The sequence below is a fragment of the Scylla paramamosain genome, chromosome 1, assembly GCF_035594125.1.
Source record: "Scylla paramamosain isolate STU-SP2022 chromosome 1, ASM3559412v1, whole genome shotgun sequence".
NCBI lineage: Eukaryota > Metazoa > Arthropoda > Malacostraca > Decapoda > Portunidae > Scylla > Scylla paramamosain.
Genome location: NC_087151.1, coordinates 33,864,599 through 33,887,865, shown reverse-complemented (window position 1 = coordinate 33,887,865; position 23,267 = coordinate 33,864,599). Strand labels below are relative to the sequence as shown.

Sequence of the window (23,267 nt, the reverse complement as noted above, 5' to 3'; positions counted from 1 at the left end):
TCTGTATGTGGCCCCTTTCACATGGGGCCACAGAACACCACTGCTTGGTGGTACTGCTAACGTGCACTTGTATCTGTGCTTAAGGGAATGTTAAACCAAGTTGGGCATTGGCAGCGCCACACTTGCACCATGTACGTGCTACCAAAAGTACAGCTGCAACTACATATGAAATCTACAATTGAATGCCAAGTATTGTGACAAGCAGAACTACTTGTCACAACAAAAAACAACATGCATATCTGCAGCTCTAATTTCTTGGTTATGGCTGTGCATAAGTCTTCATTTACCTCCAGTATTTACAATCAGTAATGCTGTTGAGAAGTGCTAAGTGGGTCCTTGTGAAATGTGCCTTAAGCAGAGCTTAAAATGTCCATTAGCAGCACCAGCAATTTTGTGGGAGTAGCACTGCTGAAGCACTACTCATGAGCCACATTGCTAATTGATCCTATGTGAAAGGGGCCTATCCTGTGTATCAGTTGTATGCAAGAAAATACAAGTCCATGCTGTCTTATGGAAACTTTATTTTTAGTGTCAGAACTGTTTCTGGGTGAAATGTACTAGCAGTTTGCTGGCTGGAGTTGCTTACATTTGTATGTTTTGAGAAGTAATATGAACTTCATGATCCATAGTACCTGAAATATTGTGTTTGAACTTGGTGTTTGCTATTGACTGACCTTCAAGTCCCCCTCACTACATCTAATGGATCTCATGCTGCTGGAGCATCAGCACTACAAGTCAGTAACAACTGTAACATAAAACTTCTTCCAGAATCTGGATGAGTTCCAGCTGCATTAGCAGCTCGTGCTCCAAACTAATTATTCTTCCTCCATTTGCATGGACTATCATAGTGTGACATAATTGACATAGTGAATTATAAGATATATTAGAACTTACAAGGTCTTAACATGAAATTAATTATTATAGATTTTATGCTTTTTGCAGTTGATTTTTCCATGTTATAGGATGATTTTAGCAGAATTCTATGAAGTTGAACAATGTAAGGGAATTGTTATGGCAGTTGAAGTTAACTGAACACAAGACACACACAAATTAATTTCAGAAAGAATTTTATATATGTTTACAATTATTATTCAGTCTTCATGCCACAAGTCTCATTTCAAAGGTCTAGAATCTCTAATACCATATATATTGTGTAATTTCATAGAAATTTCATACCCACTGTATATGTTTTGATATATGTACACATGTGTGATATGCATTTCTTTAGTAACTACATCTGTGTTGTTTTTTGACAGACTTGCTGATGAATGGATCCCCTCTGACCAACTGGAACCAATGCGACAGGTGCCCCTGGAGCAACTGTCCCCGGAGGCCAAGCTGATTGTTTCTCAACTGTGTTATCCCACCACGGCTTGGCCTCGCAAACACAAACGCAAAAGCTCTTCTTGTCCTAAAACTTTAGAATTAACTAAAGCTGTGTGATCTTAGGGAAAATTATTATTTTTAAAGACAAAGTTAGGTCTTGATCTCATTCCATTACGGAGTAACACAGTGTGTGTATGTGATGTGAGCATTCCTCTATGACTGTGGAGGAGAGACTTCTCCCCACAGTGGAGGCTCAGAATGTTGAACTTGTGGATTATATGGACCAAATACTGGACCAAAAATGATATTCTGTGCAAACTAAGGGGAAATATTATGTGTCTGTGTGTACAGTATACTGTGTATATTTGTAAATAGTGTGAGAGTTGAACAACCAGCATAGTTTGTCCACTGCCAGGAGCTCTTAATACCATTACTTTGTGTAAAAAAGGTCATGTGACCAATGTTAGGATATATATATACCTAATCCTAGTGAGCCAGCACTGCTGCTCCCATACAGATATTTGGCAACAATAGCAACTGAAAAATTATAAGGAAATATGATTGTTGTTAGATAATTGAAATTGTATTTATATTAAATATCTGATTGTAAAGATTAGTAGTTATTATAGTGTCTTATAGACTGATTACTAACAGTAGAGTAACTGCCATATATCTGGGAGGTGGCGTTGTAATGGTGACAGATGGCCACTCAGAAACTACCACTGCCAGACATCAGGAACATCTCAGCCAGACCAAGCCACACACAACAAAACGGGTGCCCCTATTGTATATTTGTTTGTGTGTTTGCAACTCTGTATTTTTGTTGCATCTCATTTTGTCTACATTGATGTACAAGAGATCTGATTTTATGCCCTAGGTTAATTTTACATGTGTGAGTGTTTTTATATTTTGTTATTTATAAGTCCTTATAGCTTTGGACTACTGTGGGGTCTGGCTCAAGATAGTTCCTAGTATGCCAACACTGCCCATTATATAATAAGATTTATTATTATTTTGATGTTTTAATTTTTCATTTAAATATGTGTACTGTTCATTCTCTTCATTAGGTTGTCTTTTTCTGAAGATAAAAATCTATATTTCATTACTGCCAATACTGATTTTTTTTCTTAGACAGCTGCTACTTTTAAAGATTGTACCCATTTCTAACCATTTTGTTTTTATTTGTACTAGTGATATTGAATTAATGGCTTGTACTTCAATGTTTTGCTGTCCCTTTTATTTAGTTGCTGTTGTAAAGAGAGAGGGTGAGTCCTGTTACCTCCTCTACCCAATATGTGGTGCCATATATTTACAAAAGTAACCTACCCATGCCAAGATGACAATATCCCTCCTCACCTCTAAACAAACTTCAGATACGCTCAATGTGATCTCTGTAGGACATAGGGCTGTTAACCCTTCTACAAATGGGATTTGGTAGAAGATACTTGAATGCCATCATTAAAGAAACCTTATTCAGCCTTAGATTTTTTAACCATGTAGAATACTTAGTATGAATATTTTCATAAACAGTAATTTTCAAAATGACAGCACATGCTGGCATCTGTTTTCTTCTACCGTATCACACACAAAAAAAAATTATAGCGAATTAGCCTTTTGCTGAGTCGCTTTGTCATACTAGTCACTTGGGTTTGTGGGATTGACAATGCCTTGCATGACTTTGAACCAAAAGAAAAAAAAAATTTTCTCAGAATGACAGTGATTTGTAAGTGATTACCAAGTATTGCACCAAATGAAGAGTTTGAATTTCATTGACATTTTTGCTTTGATAGGAAGAAATTTCTTCTCAGGTCTTTTGTGATATTTTTACCTCAGCTTTTCAAGTCCTGTTGCATTTTGACTAAAATGGGCATTTGTGATGCAAGGATTAAGACCTATGAAAGCTAAATGTACCAATGACTGTCTGTCCTCCGTTTATTTCTAGTTTCATTGTTTTACCCATTTGGGAATTTATTAATTCATAGCACATCAAGTAGAGGAAAATAGTGGTAATTTCTATGAAAAGGTAATCAAATCATGCATTGCTCCAAACACCCCAAACCCATCCCTTTCCCAGCCTTCCCCACCCTCATCCCCCACCAGCCCTCCAGCACCTGTGGCACCTCAGCCTGTTTGGATGGAAGCAGTGACCTTCCAAATCAAAATTATTTTCTTGATATGTACTAACTCAGTAGTATTGCCAGTCATAGCTACTGGATGAGTGGCATTTTGCATTTATCATGGTTTTCAAAGGTATTTTTTGTATTAGTGGAAAAGCTACACTGGTGCATCTTAAATAAGAGTTCTAATATAATTTTTCACTGGACTAGGAATACTGTATCTCTAGAATGTTTCTACATGGGAATAAGCACAATATTCTACATTCTGAATGTGCCTGAGGAAGCAGGATTATTAATGTGTTCTGAGCCTATGAGGTGTTCTACTATATTTTTGAAAATTTAAATTTTTTTTCTTCTGCCTTAAAGCAAAGACTCCAGTACATTTATGGCATTTTAGTAAACAAGCTCTGTGAGAATGTCCCTTACACCCTTACACTAATAAGATGACATTTCTAATTGTGATTTGTTACTTTTAATTGTAGCTTAAATAACTTAAGTGTGTAAATGAAGGCATTATTATTATTTTTTTTTTTCATATGTTTAATTTGTTTTATTGATTGACATGAGTAAGTGTTAATTTCCATAAATTTTACAGAGAAAACTTTAAACATCTTGTCTGCTATGTATCATAATGAAAAGTTGTTATATTATTAATACTTTTGAAATTTTAGAACTTCTTTGAAATTTGTTTCCCTTTTCTTTTCTTGTCATGGCATAGAATGGAGTCATATATATATATATATATATATATATATATATATATATATATATATATATATATATATATATATATATATATATATATATATATATATATATATAATTTTTTTTTTTTTTATGACACAAATTAGGACAAAAAACACATTGGGTTTAATGGAGGAAAAATAGGTACAGTAGGATTCCACATATTTCAGAAACTTGGAGGATGAGTTGGTGCTCATTAAAACTTTTTTTTTTGGTATGTATAGCCTAAGAAAAAAAAGCCAAATTTTTGTTACACTTTTGGAAGCCAACAAATACCCACATTGAATATATGCAGGCATTATAATTAATTCATATCATAACATTTATCCATATATATACACAGTTGGCATACCCACAAAGCATGGTAGTTGAGACAAGGCACTCACCCATTCATCCCTGCCCCCACCACACATACATGCACTTTACCTTCCTCTTCCTCTCAAGTACTCCTCAGTATCCATCTTAATCCTTACACCTCAGCTGGAAATGAGAGAACAGATCATCATCAACCACCCTGATATGTATCCCCTTTGGTGGCATGTAAGATAGGGATATACTTGCATTTCATATTTTGAGCTGTCAGATGAAGCATTAGAAATGGCAACAACTGTTGGCCATGTGCAGATAAAATAATGCAAAACTCTAACTTTACAGGGATTTTTATATAGTGGGAGAGACTCCAAGCTTTGTATGGTTGATGATGACTGAAGCCCAGGTTAGCAGTAACCTGTGCTATGTGATCTTTGCTTGGATGACATTGTTTCTTTTTCATCATATTTCATAAATTTTGTTTGGAGCTCATACTGTTTTTGCTGTCAGATAATTCTTGGTTGAATATTTTATTGCTCATTAGTTCATTGCTTATCCTCAACATAACATACTAGCTGTGCAGAAGGCAAGGTTGCTATATCTGAAAGTTCTTCATATTCAAAAATCTTTTCAGCAAGGCCTTGTAGTGAATTTAGAACTAGACAAAACATTCAGCAATACATACTAAAATATTTGATATTCTGAGTGACAAGTGTAGAAGGATTCCATTGCCCACCACCAAAATGCACCACAGTTCATGCGAGTCCTGTCCAATAACAGCATGTTTGAGTGTATACATTACAAAATTTGGAGACACTATCACATTGGGTGAACATCAGCCTCTTATAATGAAGTTGGCTTGAGTTGTTTATTATATCCAATGTTTGCTTTATTAAGGGTTTAGTGTATTTGGGATCCTGCTGTACATCTAAAACCTCAGTTTGAGATGGGTATTTATACAAGGCTTAAAAATTCTAACTTTCCTTAGCTTTGAGGCCATAAAAATAATAAATTTTGGCTGTCTGGATGAACAAAAAATGAGGCATTTTTAATTCTCCTCCCGAAGATTGTATTTGTCATAACCACTATTAGGAATTCCACTAAATTTACATCATCCTCATCCCCATCCCCTTATTCACTGAGAGGAATGCATGAATTCATGTGGCTGTTCTTGATATTTCTTAAACTTTTCTGTATCCAGTGCTGCATAATTTTTGTCCAGGCTTCAAATTATTCACATAATGTAAACATAATCAGAACAGCCTTAGTGCATTGTAGGCTTAGTGTTTGAAAACCCATCACCATACTTTATATACATATTTTTTTGCTTGTATCACCCACCTTGCTTCACTTTCATCCCAGTCCAGACCCATTCTTTCAATAATCTACATATCTGCTTATGACAAATACAATTTATGAGGTACAGTAAACAGCACAGGTTTTACCTACAAAATGGATGGTTCTGCAGTTGAATACAGGGTCTTTGTGAGGAAACATGATGATGGTCTAACAGATATTTGGATTTAAAAATATGTTCACTTTTCCATCCCTCTAGAAGCTTAGAGGCAAAAATGTTTTGAGTGCTTGTGGGTGTGATAGTGACTATGAATTTGGTGCCTTGTCTTGGATAACCCCTTTCATGGTGGATGTTGGCCTTGTGTGTACATGTGTGTATGCACACACTTTCAGCCTGCCTGCTTATCATTCTTGTAGTGTGACTGTTATTTTCTGCAAAATGTGTCATACTATGTATGCATGCATACACACACACACACACACACACACACACACACACGGGCAGGATTGCTAGCTTTCATGCCTGCTCAGCTTGGTCTTAAATCTTCTGTGTTGGTCCACACCTGCATTTCCTTTGCAAAGTGAACAGGAGTTCAAACATGAAAGATCAACAGAAGTTGCTTACCTCTAACCAGGGATTTAAAGTCCTTGTCCCTGCAGTTATTCAGCTAAGCAAACTAACCTCTGCATTGAATGTATTAAATATATAGCTATGGTTGTGAGCAGTGTGTTTAGCACTATATTGTAAAGTTTTACACTGATTTACCTATTTATTAATTTTATTTATTCTTCATAAAGTACTGTTATACTTCAGTGGTTGGCATCATTGTCTTCAACACCTTTCAGAAATGTCCTGGAAATGTCCTGTATATGACAATGATTATATATATATATATATATATATATATATATATATATATATATATATATATATATATATATATATATATATATATATATATATATATATATATATATATATATATATATATATATTTACCTAATACAAGCTGGGAGAGAACTTTATATGTTATAAAGTGTACTACAACATATTAACAATAAGTCAAAAATGGTTACTCTATCAGTATCTGTTAAAAATTTATTTTCTCCTTGTGAGTTTGAGATCCTGCAAATCTGACAGCTTTGATTCAAATGAAGTGTCATATTATTTAAAGAAATCTAAACAAATTGATGATCAGTGGTTGCAGGGAATGTAGTTTTGAAGACAGTCATAATAGTTAGATGCACTCCATCCACAAGTAAATCCAATGCCATGTTTCTGTATTGTAACTAAGATTCAAGATTTTTTTGGGGGGGTCACTACATATTTATCATTTTGTTAAAACAGCAATAAGAAAGCAGAAAAGAGTAATCCCATTCATATAATAAAGAGTAAAAGAAATAAATTTGTAGATCTATGATGCACCAGTGTAGATTTTACATCATGTAATTTAAACCTATTTAGTTACTAGTATGCATTTTTGAAGTTCTAAGAACAGGACTATAAAAAATTGCTAATTAAATTTTTTTTTTTCTTTAGCTAAAAAAAAAAAAATGATGCTATTGGCTGAGTGTGTATGGTCTGTGTGTTCCAGGTACATCCATAGTATTTATGCTGAGTTATCCTCGAGATACATTGTTGGTAAAGTCACCTGCAGGTAGTAGCTGACTTGACCTTATGCAAAATGTTTATTCATAACCCAGTTACTTTTTACTGTTTTTTAGCCATTCCTTCTGTGGTTTTTATTAATATTTATTTACTCCTGCATCTATTTGCCTTCAGTACCATCAGACTGTATTCAGAAGTTGAAATTCTCAACAGACAGTCAAGGGAACTCAGTAATTGATGCATTTATAGCTGTAAGAGTATTAACTCTGTATGTATGTAAAAATGGTTAAGAACATGTTAGGTTTTAGATATATAACTTCTGAATGCATCCATGTCATGTCTGTTGGATATTGACCACTTAAAACAAGTGATGTGTTAATTTTTTGTACTTTTTTACATTAGATACTCATCCCATGTGTCCATAGCACAATAGAAAACAAGGCAGTTTTGAAGATACTGTATTATCTCCACAGTTTGCGAGCACATGAAACATAGGGCAGCACACTGTTGTGCCCTACCTGGCTTACTTTGGGTGAGGCTGTTGGTGGCCACATTCTAAATATATTATATATATATATATATATATATATATATATATATATATATATATATATATATATATATATATATATATATATATATATATATATATATTATTGAGTATTGGAGTTTTCAGATGTATTGCAAAATTTATCACTTAATTTACTTGATTCTCATTGTAACAATATATTAGGCTGTGTTATCATCATGGCCAGGGATTTAATTCATATACATAATTATGAAATATTGAATATATTTCCCTATCTGAACACATGGTCATGCTTACTACTTTTTATATTAAAAACTTTGTAGTGTAACTTTTTTATTGCATACAAGATTATGTAAATCAGTATCTAACCTGAATGAACATTGGAGTAAGCATCTGAGCTGCTTATATATATATATATATATATATATATATATATATATATATATATATATATATATATATATATATATATATATATATATATATGGCACTCTTTTTGGGGTGAGTAACAAGCAACTTGCACACTCTTGGCTTGAAGATCCTGTGTATGAGCACTGAATAACAAATGGGCATTGCTAGCATGTAAACTGCCACTTTGTGTAGATAGTCACTGCAAAAAATGGTATGCCTCATGTAATACATATACTATTATTTTTCTGAGTTATGTGTGATATTCATACAGAAGTACAGAAATATATAAAGAATACACAAGTCATCTACACTGCATACTTGTTGATTAGTTAATAATATAAAGTTTAAAATTTTCCAGACAAGTTTTATATATGGAAAACTAGTGCATATATAACTTTTCATTAAGAAATGAATAAGAAACTCCCAACTGTCCTCATTATGATTTACAAATAGAGCCCTGGCCAAAAAACAAGCATAACCAGTGCCTTTCCTCTGCAGTAGGGAACATATCACTAGCTTCCTTGGGTTTGTCATTTCTGGCAAGTAAACTTTCAGATAAAAATTATGGATACTGTTGTTAAGAGCAAGGCAGCAGTCACAGAACTAGCTACTTAGATAATTACATCCGGTGTCCATGCTACTTTTGCTGAAAGACAGTGGGAAATTAAGTACGTGTGAATTGGAAAATATAGAACAGGATGGCATGTTCTTTGCAAAGCACCTGAAAATTTTATTATATTCCCCATAGATTCTACTCATCAAAAACTTATAATTGAAAGTGTCACATTTGAGGATGGAAGTGAATTTAATATGAAAATACTTAACAAATACATGCTACCCACAGTCATCAAAAGGGTCAGCCAGTTCCTTTTCTAAAGTATAATTGGTGTTATGGAGTGTTATGTAGTAGGTGTGGGAGGATGTGGGCAACATCAGACTGTCATCTGCATCAGGTTACATAAAAGTGAATTACCTTTCTAGATAGGATATAAGCCATTTAAAGAAGGATTTAAGGTAAAACATTATGCAGAATTGAGTGTTAATGAATAGTCAGTGATCATTCCCTATCTATGTCTAAACTTAATGACAAGGAAGGAGGCCAAGAGGGTCATGACAACTGATACTCTGATATCTAAGTCATAAGAACACACACTTAACATGTATGTACATTCCTCACAGACATCAGATGTTTCTGTAGAGCAAAATTTGTATTGAACCACATTGAAAGATGAAGTGTAAGCATGCAACTGTTGTATGAAGTGAGCATGGAAGAATTTTGTTGCATAACCATTGCCTGGATTTTAGCACATCAGCGCCCAAAACATTTTACTGTGTATGTTGTAGGCATATGTGAGCCACCTGGCATTAATTTTTAATGATATCAACAATTTGGATGAATGATTTATAATGTGTGTTTTCCATGTTGTAGCATTCTGTTTGAGTATTTTGATTGTATTCTTTTTCTTAATTATTGGGTGGGTCTTACACTGTCCAAACTATTATTGTATTGTTATAGTGATAAATGAAACCAGCACTGCCAGTACCAGTCAGGTAATTAACAATAAGTGTTTAGATAGGATGTATGCCAGCTACAGTAACTGCCTGTCTACCACATGACGACCATTTCTAATGCTCTTTCATCATACTCAAAGTGCTCTTGTGTGTGAATATACAAAATGACAATGCGCTGAGAAAAATGTTGTTTGTATGATGGTAACTTATATATATGTGGTACTGTCCTTTTTAAAGACTTTTGAAGGAAACACCAATTACTCTTATTTTGCAATAGTGTTTTGAATAAAGGAGTTTTTCTCCTTCCATGGAAACTGTTGTTATATTCATAAATAAGATTTTACTGCCATGGTGCGCTGATGTTGCTTGTGATGTAATTGATCTCTTGTACTGAAGACTACTGTGAGGCTCTTTTTCCAGTTCATCACTGCCAAGGTTAGGAAGCCAATAGTGTACCCACTGCCTTGTATACAAGTGAAACTAATGTTAATTAATATTAATTTATTTTGCTGGACCATGATGAGAAGACATGTTCCTTCTGTATGGGGCCGGGGTTTGTGCTCTTCATAACACAAAGGGTGAAGATTTATTTGAGACTGATAAATCAATTTTGTAACTTTGAGTGAATAATTAATGCAAGATTGATTAGAATATTTAATTATTCACTGGAGGAAAATATGTAGGAGAGCAATGATGTGAGCCCCATCTGGCCCTGTGGTACAGTGTTTAGATTAAATGTGAGATGATGATGATGCTTTTCTTGCATGAATTACACCTGAATTCATCAGGAAAACAGAATCTGATTAAGATTACTACCAAAAAATATTTCCTCATGGATAGGAGGATTTAAGTTTTTAACCCTAAACAAGTTCAAGTTTGTTTTATGAGTAAGTCTACCAAGCTATCAAAACCTGTTCCCTCCACCCACAAGTATTAATAATTTTTGCCATTAGTTAGTAATGCAATGTAGGAGGTGCATGGTTGGTGTTGGCTGATCTCTTCTTGAAGTGAAGATTGGTGTCCTCTAGCATACCATGTGCCATCTTTTTTGTGATTGTACTGGGGATCTGCTTGCTCTCATGTATTTTTCCCGTATTCTCTGTGTTGATAATACATGGGTGCAATGTTCATTTGCTTCTTCAAGGTGGTTGATTTCTGCACAATTGGCAACAGGATCCGAGCTCAGCTGAAGAAGAGCACTGAAGGCAGCCATGTGAACTGCAGCCCATTTGTGAAATGGGAGAAAGTTCTATTCTGCAACTTCCTTTCCCATAAACAGAAATATCAAAAATAGCATATATTGTTAATCTAAATTGGTGTGAGAAATATGTAATTAGGAGCAAATGCCCAGAGATCTGATAGCAGATTACAAGGTTTTAGTTTTTAAAACACTAGTGGATCTTTTTGGGTGTTTTCCTCAAACCAATGTGCGATATGCTATTTTTGGTCTATTTTAAGAGAAAGGAGGAAATTATGAACTTTCTTCCAGGGAGCATTTGCACACACTTCACAGGGGAGATAAAGTTTCCTAGGAATTTTATACAGATTTAAACAACTGCTTTTCATGGGTAGACTGCTGAATTCGAGTTGAAATCTTTGCTTCCATTATGATAAGCTGATCAGTCCAGTAACTAACCACTTGTGATTCAGTACTACAGAAAAATCCATAAAACTAAGAAAGCTCATCTAGACAAGCAATTCTGAGAATTCAAAGCAGATGCAAGACATCCCTTAAAGGCAAGCAGGTCTCCATTTTGATATCACTTTTGGTGAGAATATAGAACAGCATATGGTATGGTAGAGGGCACCAACCAACAAATGTGGTGAGGTGATCATACAATGTATTAATAGCAATCAGGAATTGCAGCACTCTCTTCATGAGAACCCTTATCCATTCATGAAGCCAGATGAGAATATGAAGAGAGTGGAGAAGCTCTTTGGAGGAACTCTAAGGGCCATGGAAAGGTGAGACTTCCTTCAATATTTATTCTGTAATGTGCAAGTAGTTCCAGCCTTGTGCTGCAATAAGAAGCCACAGTGGCATGAGGCTGGCCTGGGATCCGAGACTACTTTAGAGGGGATCCTCAAGGAGAGGTGAAGTACAGAGCTCACTGTAGCACCAGTGAGTGCCCTCAAGTAATGGATCACCCCAACTCACTGGGCTGCAGTGCAGCACAGGATCAACATACCACCAGAAGTGGCTACATATCCACATCTAGCTGGTCAACAGGTCTCTAGCTTTCAAGTATGATGCAAACAAAGGGTCAGTGGGCTCCTCATACAGCACTGTTCCTGTAAGCAGAAGATGGAGGAGTTATCTCAGAGGTTATACAGCTAGAGAAGGAAAAAAAAAAAAAAAAAAAAAAAAAAAACTTTAGGCATTGTGAGTGGTTTAAACTGAGGGTAAGAACTAGGGAGCAAATCTGTGGTAGGGTGGCTCAAGTCAAAATTAGGTACATGACCCAAATATGGTCCCTTTTACACAGATTGCAACTTTTCTACAAGCAACAGAAACTACAGCTGAGGCTGCAGCCAGTATGAAAGGGATTTTTGGATAGCGAGTAAAATTTAGACCTGAACAATCTTGCTACATTCATTCACTCCCCATTCCATACTCTCAGCTTCTGCCACTCACACTGCCTTAGGTTTCTCACTTTTGCTTTCCCTTCCCCAACATGCACGAATTCTACAGCCAGTAATCATAGATGTGTTCACCTTCTTGACCAGCTTGTCACCATTACAAACACATAATGAGACTTCTACAGCATTGTAGAAAAGATTTAAAACATTGTTGCAAATTTTGTTTACTATATACTTGAGGATAGTCTGCAAGACAGTTTCAGAGCCTGTAAGACGTCATGCAGCCTCAATACTTTTGCCCAGAGCCAGCCAGTACATAAGTTGCTCATAGGCATCCACTAAGGTTGGTCTGTTATCCTTGTTGTGCTATGAGCTAGTTTGAATTCTATGTTCTTAGCTTACACAGCATGGACACTGATTCAGGGTTTTTAGATGCAAATGAATAACTCTTGTACTGGCAATGTCCAAGAAAGGAGTGTTGAGGCTACTGTGACATCAGGCAAGTGCTGAAACTAGATCTCCCATATTATTCTCAAGAATATAATGAATAAAATTTGTCATGGCACTTCCAGCAATGTGCAGACTGGTACACAAGCCAAGGTTCTACCACACTGTTAATTATAAGGTAAAAACAGAAACACCCAATATGGGTGCTTTAGTAATGCACCAAAACACAACTTATGCATTTCTATATCACATGTTTAACTACACTAACTGAGAGAATGACATGGCAAGGTGAAGATAACCCAGCCAGACAAGTGACAGGCAACAGCATGTTAGAGCTAATTTGTCAAAGGAGTTATACAGTTATACACCAAGTTATGTTCATAAATAACAACACAATACTTAAAAAGTTCTAATATGTCACCCAACCCAAGAGCAACAAATATTTTGAAGGAAAAAGGCCCACTTGAGTGCCAGTTCCCAAAGAGATGCCATACAATAATCAAATAACATAGGTTGTCTTGAAACTTCCCTCTTAAACAAGTTTCAAGTCAAGGAAGGAGGAAATACAAAATCAGACAGGAAGTTCCAGAGTTTACTTGAGATAGACAAATGAATGAGAATAATGGTTAACTCTTGCATTAGAGAGGTGGACAGAATATGGGCGAGGGAAAGTAGAAAGTCTTGTGCAGTGAGGCTGCAGAGGAGGGGAGCCATGCAGTTAGAAAGATCAGATGAGCAATTTGTGTAAAAATAGAGATAGAAGATAGCAAGAGATGCAACTCTGCAACAAGACAAGAGACAAGACTGAAGACAGACAGTTAAGAGGAGTTAATAAGATGAAATGCTTTTGATTCCACCATGTCTAAAAGTGGAACCCCCTTCCTGCCCCCAGTGCATGTGAAGCATATGCCACACATGGACAAATAAGGCCTCAGTAAAGAGTTGCAGCTCGGGGGTTGGGGGGGGGGGTGTAAAAATAACTCAGAATACCTAATTTCATAGAATCTGTTTCAACTAGAGATGAGATGTGAAGTTTCCAGTTTAGATTATAAGTAAAGGACAGACCAAGGATGTTCAGTGCAGAAGAGAGGGACAGCTGAGTACCATTGAAGAAAATGGGGCAGTTACCTGGAAGGTAGTGTCAAGTTAATAGACAAACGAATTAAGTTTTTAAGGCAATGAACAATATTCAGTTTGCTCTGCCCCAGTCAGAATTTTAGGGAGATCAGAAGTCAGGCACTCTGTGGCTTTCCTGAGTGAGGTGTTTCATTCCTGGAGGGTTGGATGTCCATGGAAAAGTGCAGGATGGTATCATCTGCATAGGTGTGGAAAGGACAAGAAGTTCAGGTTAGAAGACCATTGATGGATAATAGGAAAAGAGTGGGTGACTGGATAGAATCCTGAGGAACACCATTTATAATAGACTTAGAACAGTGACTGTATACCACAGCAGCAATAAAATGGTCAGAAGGGAAACTTGAAATCAAGTTGCAGAGAAAATAGAAGCCATAGGAGGCTAATTTGGAAATCAAAGCTTTGTACTAGACTCCATCAAAAGCTTTTGATATGTTTAAAGGAATAGCAAAAGTTTCACCAAAATCCCTAAAAGAGGATGACTAAAACTCAGAAAGGAAAGCTAAAAGATCACTAGTAGAGCAGCCTTGACAGAACCCATACTGGTGATCAGATACAAGGTTGTGAAGCGATATATATTTATGAATCTTCCTGTTAAGGATAGAGAGGCAGGAAATAAAAGCAATATGAAAATAGTTTGAGGAATTAGAACAGTCACCCTTTTTAAGAAAAGGCTGAATGTAGGCAAACTTCCAGCAAGAAAGAAAGGTTGATGTTGATACAGAGTTGGAAGAGTTTGATAAGGTGCAAGCATGGATGTACAGTTTCAGAGAACAATAGGTGGGACCCCATCAGGTCCATAAGGCTTCTGAGGTTAAGGCTGGCAAGGGCATGGAAAATATCACTGCAAAGGATCTTAATGGGTAGCATGAAGTAGTCAGAGGGTGGAGAGGGAGGAACAAGCCCAGAATCACCAAGGATAGAGCTTTTAGCCAAGGTTTTAGCAAGAGTTCAGCTTTAGAAATAGGTGAGATGGCAGTGGTGCCATAAGGCTGAAATACAGGAGGAAAAGATGAGGTAAAGTTATCAGATATTTTTTGGTTAGGTGCCAAAGTCAAAAGAGGAGTTAAATCTAAAGAAATTTTGACATTTTCTCTTGATGAAGGGGTTTTTGGCTAGTTGAAGGATATCTGGCATGAGTGGATGAGTCTCAGGTGCTTATCTTCACTTTGCCATGTGTTCATCTAATTTTTTAAATAGGGTTGCAATAGATAATGTTGCTACACCTACTCTACAAAATATTTTCTTGGATCTCATACAAAGACCATTATCAAGAGGGAATTGGAGAGAACCCTCTTGACAGTGTTATATACAATCTGCAACTTTCCTGACTTTTTTTTTATCTCTATTACTATCAGTATTTCTTAAGGAACATAAATGATGAATCAGAGCAGGAACATAAATAATGAAGTTACATAAATAACAAATTAGGACAGGAACATAAATAATGAATTAGAACATCTTTTCTGCAAGGAACAAAATTCCTTAGCTCATTGAGCATATATAGCACAGACATGAGTTAAATCAGCTGTGTTCAAACTGAACTTGCTTTTTCTTACAAACATTATGATAGGAAAACTATATTAATAATTTTGTTTACAATGATCTTTAATAAATATTATTCTTTAACATCCAAAAAATAGATTCTCCACAAATGGAATGACTTAATTTGTGAATGTAATCACAAGATGAGTGTATCAATCAACTTTTTACTTTTGCAGTTTTCACTCCTTTTTTTAGGATTAATTAAGGAATTTCACTTGTATGTGAAAACTAATTATAGTATATCAGTGAGAGTGTAGAGAGGGGAAAGACGCTTACATATATATATCTTCAGTAACAGTTACTGATCCTTTGCCGTTCTGAACTCTAAGATTATTGATGTTGACTTTATCAATTTAACTGCAGCAAAAGAAAAGAAAGATAAGAATTGATATGCAATACATAGAAAAATAAATTTATATTTTCCTTCTCAGCAGAAAAGTGTCTACAGTATTTTCTTCTGTTGAACTATGCAAACTATCATGGCATGTCAGGAAATATAAAATCAATGAGGGAAAATCACATGAACACTGCCAATGTATCCTATGCACAACAACCATGCCTGAAAATATCAATGATGATCAGCAAGGGAAATTTTGTGAAATACATTACCATAATGTCATCACAGTTCAATGCTGTGCATGCACATCAAGGATTGAAAAATTCTTTTATGATGACTGTATTTTCCTCATGAAGAATACATATCTTTCCATGCATTAATTAATACACTTTTCAGCTGCAAAATAAATACGAAAATTGTGTCAATGAATGATGCACTGAAAAATTAACACACAACCTTACCACAATTTTTCACAAAAGGCACCAGATTCAGAAAATAAAATATCATCATCCTTTAATAATACTATGAGTATTCATTTCCTTTGACCTAACCACATTACTGCACATAAAATCTACCCATTGCCATTGGCAAAGATCAAAATCACAACCTCCTGGCCACAGTCAGAACATCTACTGGGCTGCACACCAGCTCTCCCCTCTTGAAGAAAAAACATTTGAGAGGTAAATTTAAATATTCTGACACCACACTCAAAGAGAATGACAAATATCACAACCTGAATCCTTGACAGATGACCTTCACTTACTGAATATGTCTAATGTCTATGGAGATGAATCATACCTTACTGATTGCTAATCTGTCCTTTAACAAATTATCATCTGCAGTGATTTCTATAACAATTTGCAATCTATCACTCTTCCTCCCTCAAACCAACCTCTCCTGTTGCTTCCATTCTTTTTTTAACTGTTTACACCATACTTATCAATGCATTACACAAAGATTTAGATCCTTACCTTTATGATGACTGAAGTTTGGCCACATCTTTCCTACAAAGAACAAAATAGGTTTTATTCACTGGACAATATAATGCACACACTAATTACATGGAACATTACAAAGAACAAAATAGGTTTTATTCACTGGACAATATAATGCACACTAATTACATGGAATCTCAGAAACTTCCTTTTCCTCAAAAACACTAGGTCGGGGAAAGAAGTTTATTCATCACTTAAATTTACGTTGTCTTCACCTTTAATTAGTGACAACCATCTTGTTTTCGGAAGTATATGAACATTGTGATTTATTTTAAACACTTTATGCAAAGAGCAAATATAAATGAGGGTAAATGAAATAAATAAATAAATAAAATATGAGCTTTGTTCATATTCTTCAAAAGCTATAACTGACAATAGATATAAATTGCACCAGAATTCAAAATAAGCAAAGAAACAATGAATATCAATGGATATTTACATACCTTGAGTACTGGATACTGATCCTTGGCACAAACTGAAAACTACTGATGTTAGCAGTTTCAGATGAATTGCTGTAACAAAAGAAAAAAAAATGTATGAGTACTGATAAATAAGAAACAAAATTGCACACAGATTTCACTTCTCAGATGAAAAGTGTCTACAGAGTTTTTTTTCTGTTGAACTATGCAAAACATCATGGCATATGTCAGAAAACAAACAGTTAATCAGGTTAACTCACATGAACACACTGCCATTGCATCCTGTGCACAGATACCATGCCTGAAAATATCAATGATCATCAGCAAGGGAAGTTTCCTGTGATACATAATCACAGCAACATAACAGTTCAGTACCATGCATGATCAGCAAAGAACAAAAAGTTAATTTATGACAGCTATATTTTCCTCATACAGTGTGCACCTTAGCATGCATTAAGGACTGTGTGTATTTTGGTCACTCACTTTCAGGCTAGTGGAGGTTCAAGGTGAATATCTGTCTTCTCAGCTGCACAGGATAAAACAATCTTGCAAATTACTGAAAAATGTGATAAAAAGACATATAATATGCAATGTTCAAGCCTGTCTTATTGCTGAAAACATTGCCATGGGAAAACATGATAAACTGTGTCCATGCAAGCAACAAAATAACATCTCAGTCCTCTCAGGTTACTCACTGATTACTAATCTTTCAGGAAGTAGTGAGTTTATGTTAATCTCTATTTGCAGTGACCTAACCTACAGTTCACAATTTATCATTTTCCTCTGATACAAAGATTCATTCTGTAGTTTTCACTTTTCTACAACTGTTCTCACCTAATTTATCCTTATTACGTGAGGTAAACAAATTTAACTTTTATTGGCCTCAATTGGGCCATTAACATGATCTTTCAAGCTAAGTTCTAAATATATACAATGGAACCTCAGTTCTTGAACTTAATTTGTTTCTAAATGTTGTTCAAAATCTGAAATATTCGAAAACCGAAACTATTTTCCCCATAGGAAACAATGTAAAATGGATTAATCCATTCCCAAGCACCAGCCTACCCTGTCTTAACGGCTTATGACGGACACTCCCACAGCCAAAATGGCTGCTTCACAACATCTACAGCTCACAAATTATTTATCCAGAAAGGATGTACTGAATGAACTTAATGGCACAGAAATCATCAGAAGATACTGTTTAGACCATGCAGGTATTTTCTTTGTCAATGATCTAGTGAGAGAAGCCTTACAAAGGAACACAGAGAGGAGCAAGCCACTTACTGCCAAAATGAAGGTGATCATTACACTTAGACATCTTGCTGCTGAGAAAAGCTACAGGAAAAATGCAGTTGTGTAGTAGTGATGGTGTTGGGGGTCATTGAGAGAGCCACAGGTGGCTCGGGATTACTCCTGAGCCAAAACCTGTTTGTTTATATCCAGGCTTTTCAACGGGATCACATTTACCTTATTTCAAAGACTGAATCACTGTCTTCCACCTTGTGTCTCTCCTCCAAATATATAAAAACGAAGTAAATATTTATAGAAGCTATACATTAGTAATAAACAGCAGCTTTTATTATGTCCTTTAATATCTGAAATCAAACTGAATTACGGTACTGCAACCAAAGCAATAATGAGTTGAAGATTTTGTTTGAAAAATCGATTTGTTTGAAAAGGGAGGCATTTGGTAACCAAGATTCCACTGTGTGGAAGCTTCCAAAATAATGTAATCTACACATCCTCCATACAGACATTTCCAGATCAGTTATCAATAAAAATTCCTTACAAAACATGGCAAGATCAAATTATGTTATGCTGAATATGGATGTCCCTTATAACTTTCAAGTTCTGTTACTGACATACATATGACAGTGCACATGTAAAGAAGCCTTACATTCATGAAGGTTGAAGTTTGGCACACTTCTCTTTCCTGCAAGGAAAGAAAAAACATTAGTTCATTGAATAATTTAATAAAGGAATTAATTCAATCAATTGTGTTCAAAAACTTCCTTTTCCTCAAAAACACTAAGTCAGGGAAAGAAGTTTATTCATCATTTAGTTAATTTTAATCTTCAATAATTAACTTCATATTTAAATAAGCATAAGTGAAAACATATTGACATATATTGAAAAAAACAGATTTGATGAAACAGGATGATGTAAGTAAAAGGCTAATCAAGGTATTTGTGGATTTTACCAAACTTCTATCAAAGCTTCCTTTCCATCATTTTTTATATCATCTTACATGTGTATTTGTGTGTCCTTAGTCACTATTTTACTATCAAGGCAGAAAAATTAATCATTAAGTCTGCATGATTACTTTGTAGACTTGGGCACTGCAAACTCTGTCAATGCTTTCTGTAGTATTATTCCAAAGGGGGTCTCTACTAATTTTCCCCAACTAAAAGATAACATGTTAACTTAAAATATTAACCTTGTCACTTCAATATCCATGAAAATTTTCAAAATAGATAGGAAATTAGTATGGACGGTAGCAGGTTCACTTTACATTCAATGGCTATAAGGGATGCATCATATTCATTATGGAAATCCTTCTACCATATATCATTTGATAAATCAAGCACCTGTACACAAATGTCAGGAACCCTTACCTTTATGATGATTGAAATTTAGCACCCCTCTTTTCTGCAAAGTAAAATAAAAATGGTTTCATTCCTGCAATAATGTTAAGAGTTATGAATTAAATGGACACCGCTCAGAAACTTCCTTTTCCTCAAAAACACTAGGTCGGGGAAAGAAGTTCATTCATCGTTTGGGTTGTCTGTTAAATGTTGGATGTTATCTTCCTCATGTAGTAATTCTGTATTTAGTTGCTTTTTTGTGTCACTTTTCATCACAATGGAATATTAATCCCTAAAAGGACTAGCAGCTATAGTCACTTTCTGAGATGAGGATCAGAGGCCGTTATAACTATTGCAATTTTTACGCTAGACTCACTTACATTTTGTAATTTTTTTTAATTGTCTTTGGAAATACTGCCTATGAGCTAGTTAAGCTAATCTCTCAGTCTCTCCCTTGCTCTCACCCTGGCCAAATAAAATGATAGTGATTTTGACAAATCCAATTCCCTGCCCGCACTCTCCTGCCTTTGGACCTCAACGTCATACGTATTACCTGCTCACACTCAACTATTTGTTATATTTCATGCAAGGAAACAGACACCTGACTTCTGATCTTTCTAAAATTTCTGATTGGGCAGAGCAAACTTGGTATTGTTCAATGCCTCAAACACTCAATTCCTCCATCTACCAACTTGACACAACCTTCCAGACAACTATCCCCTCTTTTTCAGTGACACTTAACTGTCCCCCTCTTCTACACTGAACATCCTCAGTCTGTCCTTTACTTATAATCTGAACTGGAAACTTCACATCTCATCTCTAGCTAAAACAGCTTTTATGATGTTAGGCGTTCTGAGATGTCTCCGCCAGTTTTTCTCAGCCCCCAGCTGCTAACTCTGTACAAGGACCTTATCCATCCATGTATGGAGTATGCTTCACATGTCTGGGGGGGTTCCATTCATACCACTTCTAGACAGGGTGGAAACAAAATCTTTTTGTCTCAACTCCTCTCCTCTAACTGTCTTCAGCCTCTCTCTCATCGCCACAATGATGCATCTCTATTTGTCTTCTACCGCAATTTTCATGCTAACTGCTCTTCTGATCTTGCTAACTGCATGCCTCCCCTCCTCACGCAGCCTTACTGCACAAGACTTTCTTCATTCTCTCACCCCTATTCTGTCCATCTCTATAATGCATGAGTTAACCTTTATTCTCAATCATTCATCCCTTTCTCTGGTAAACTCTGGAACTCCCTGCCTGTTTCTGTATTTCCACCTTCCTGACTTGAATTGCTTCAAGAGGATGGTTTCAAGACACTTATTCTTCATTTTTTGACTACCACTTTGGACCCTTTTCTGGGACAGGTATCTCAGTGGGCTTTTTTTTTTTTTTTAAATTGGATTTTTGTTACCCTTGGCCAGTGTCCCTCCTACATAAAAAAAAAAATCTTACTGAGACTGCAACAGGGAAGGAACTTGGTAAAACTGTTTAGCATGCATGAAGAGAGCTCAGGGAACCCATTTTCATCAGGCGCAAGCCATATCCTGTCAGCCAAAAATGGACACATGGCAGGCAAGTGACTTGCTTCTCTTCAACTCGCTATCTCTCTATTACCACTCCACATAGACATCTGGATGACATCATTATACTCTTTTAATTGTCAAAAGAACATTTAGGCATTGGCCAGACTCCATTAGCTACTCTGCCACATCACAACATTTCTCTAAATATATCAGTATTTTTTGCTTTTTATTGAAATTCAAGTATTAAATATGGATTATTTAGCTCATCAAACCATGCAGTGATACGAATGGTTTGGGTTTTTAGATAAGTGGTCTGGGTTTTATATAAATATCACAACATTTGACAACATAGCTTTGTGGCATTGTTATGTAGCTCAAACACCCAGGATGCTTATTGGTAGGGTCAGGTGACTCAGGTCAGAATGAGGGATGCCTTGCCTCTCAGGGGTCACTCCCATGATGGAAGTAACTCCCAACCGCTCACGTGTTCTTCACAGCCGTGAGAAAGAGCTTATTTACAACATGAATAAGTATTTTTAGAGAAGACCAATAGAGGTCCTATCATTGCACCCTCCAGAGCAATAGCTCGAACAGCTAAAGCCTCTAATGTGAGTGAGACGACAGAGTAACGAATCTGCTCTGCAACACCAATCGAGATAAGCGACACAATTAGAACAAACAAATAAATTACAGAAAAATCATTCACAGAGTATGATATAATACTAGAGAGAGAGAGAGAGAGAGAGAGAGAGAGAGAGAGAGAGAGAGAGAGAGAGAGAGAGAGAGAGAGAGAGAGAGAGAGAGAGAGAGAGAGAGAGAGAGAGAGAGAGAGAGAGAGAGAGAGACTTGCCTGTCCTTTCCATTAAAGTGTTAAACTGATAATTGGTCCTATAGAGACGTGGCAACGTAGCTCACGGGGAATTTGGGAATTCACCTATTTGGCCAATGCCCAAACTTCCAGCAGTAATAAGAAAGAGACAATGTTGAGTATAAACTCTATTTCATTGCAGGCTAAGTTTAAGGTGTGTGTGAATACAGGCAATTTTCATTGTTTAGTGCTGAAGGTCCTAGTGGGACCAAAATCACCACTACCACCACTGGTCCTTAAGGGGTTAAACAATGAGACTGTATGGCTATTCTGTCCATTTCTGAGATAGCATGTCTAATAATATGTGGCCATTATCTTATCAATGCTAAGGTAAGTATATGAACATCATGATTTATCTCAAATACTGTATATTTTGGTGGATAAGATGACTTTCAAATAAGACAACATCCAAATTTTGGTCTGAATTTAATGGTTTTATCTGCTATCAATAGCATACGACAACATCCAAACTACCAAACCATCTGTGGTGAAGTTTAGGTCAGTGAGCACCAGACAATTGATACAGTGATATACCAACACAATGAATAAAATGCCTTGAATGTATTGACAGTAATAAGGTACTGTCATCTTCAAGTGCAAAACTAAACCTAAATTAAAATTCCCACCAGGTGTTTTTGTACATTTTCATGAAAAAGGATGGATGGATGAAGATGGTGTAAAATTATGGATAGACAGTATGCAGTAAGATCAGTTTTTTTAAACATAAACAAATCATTGCCTTGTGCTGCCTGCATGTGTTGGGCTGTTGGCTGTAATCTTCTATATCTCTTGTTTCTTTCAATAAGATACAGACATTCAATAAGATTTTTCTCAGTATATGGACTTTGTCCCAATACAACATTGCAAGTTGGAGAGATTCATCTTCTCCCGAGTTTGCATTCCTTTGCTGCTTAGCTTGGGGTTCCATGCCTTGAAGAACTTTATATAGCTCCTTCAGCTTTGGGAAAAATTAGGGACTAT

The 23,267-nt window shown here is 35.8% G+C and overlaps 1 protein-coding gene and 1 long non-coding RNA gene across 14 annotated transcripts in view; one reads left to right on the top strand and one right to left on the bottom strand.

Annotated features, from left to right (window-relative positions):
• LOC135104403 (zinc finger X-linked protein ZXDB-like) overlaps positions 1–10,602 on the top strand; it is a 90,915-nt gene extending 80,313 nt beyond the window's left edge. The window contains exon 8 of the mRNA XM_064011806.1: positions 1,257–10,602. Within this exon, the coding sequence (XP_063867876.1) occupies positions 1,257–1,443 (187 nt within the window). The 3' untranslated portion in view covers positions 1,444–10,602. The remainder of the gene's footprint in view (positions 1–1,256) is intronic.
• Positions 10,603–11,824: 1,222 nt separating this feature from the next.
• The window catches only part of LOC135104412 (uncharacterized), a 31,776-nt gene continuing 20,333 nt past the window's right edge, over positions 11,825–23,267 (bottom strand). For 12 of the 13 annotated variants that reach the window (XR_010270442.1, XR_010270440.1, XR_010270435.1 and 9 more), the window contains 7 exons: positions 19,926–19,959; positions 19,208–19,243; positions 17,794–17,866; positions 17,571–17,611; positions 17,335–17,403; positions 16,868–16,900; positions 11,825–12,145 (listed from right to left, as the gene is read on the bottom strand). This is a non-coding gene — a long non-coding RNA (uncharacterized LOC135104412). Of the gene's footprint in view, positions 12,146–13,459; positions 16,293–16,867; positions 16,901–17,334; positions 17,404–17,570; positions 17,612–17,793; positions 17,867–19,207; positions 19,244–19,925; positions 19,960–23,267 lie in introns of those variants that run through there. The other variant, XR_010270441.1, reaches the window with a different exon arrangement.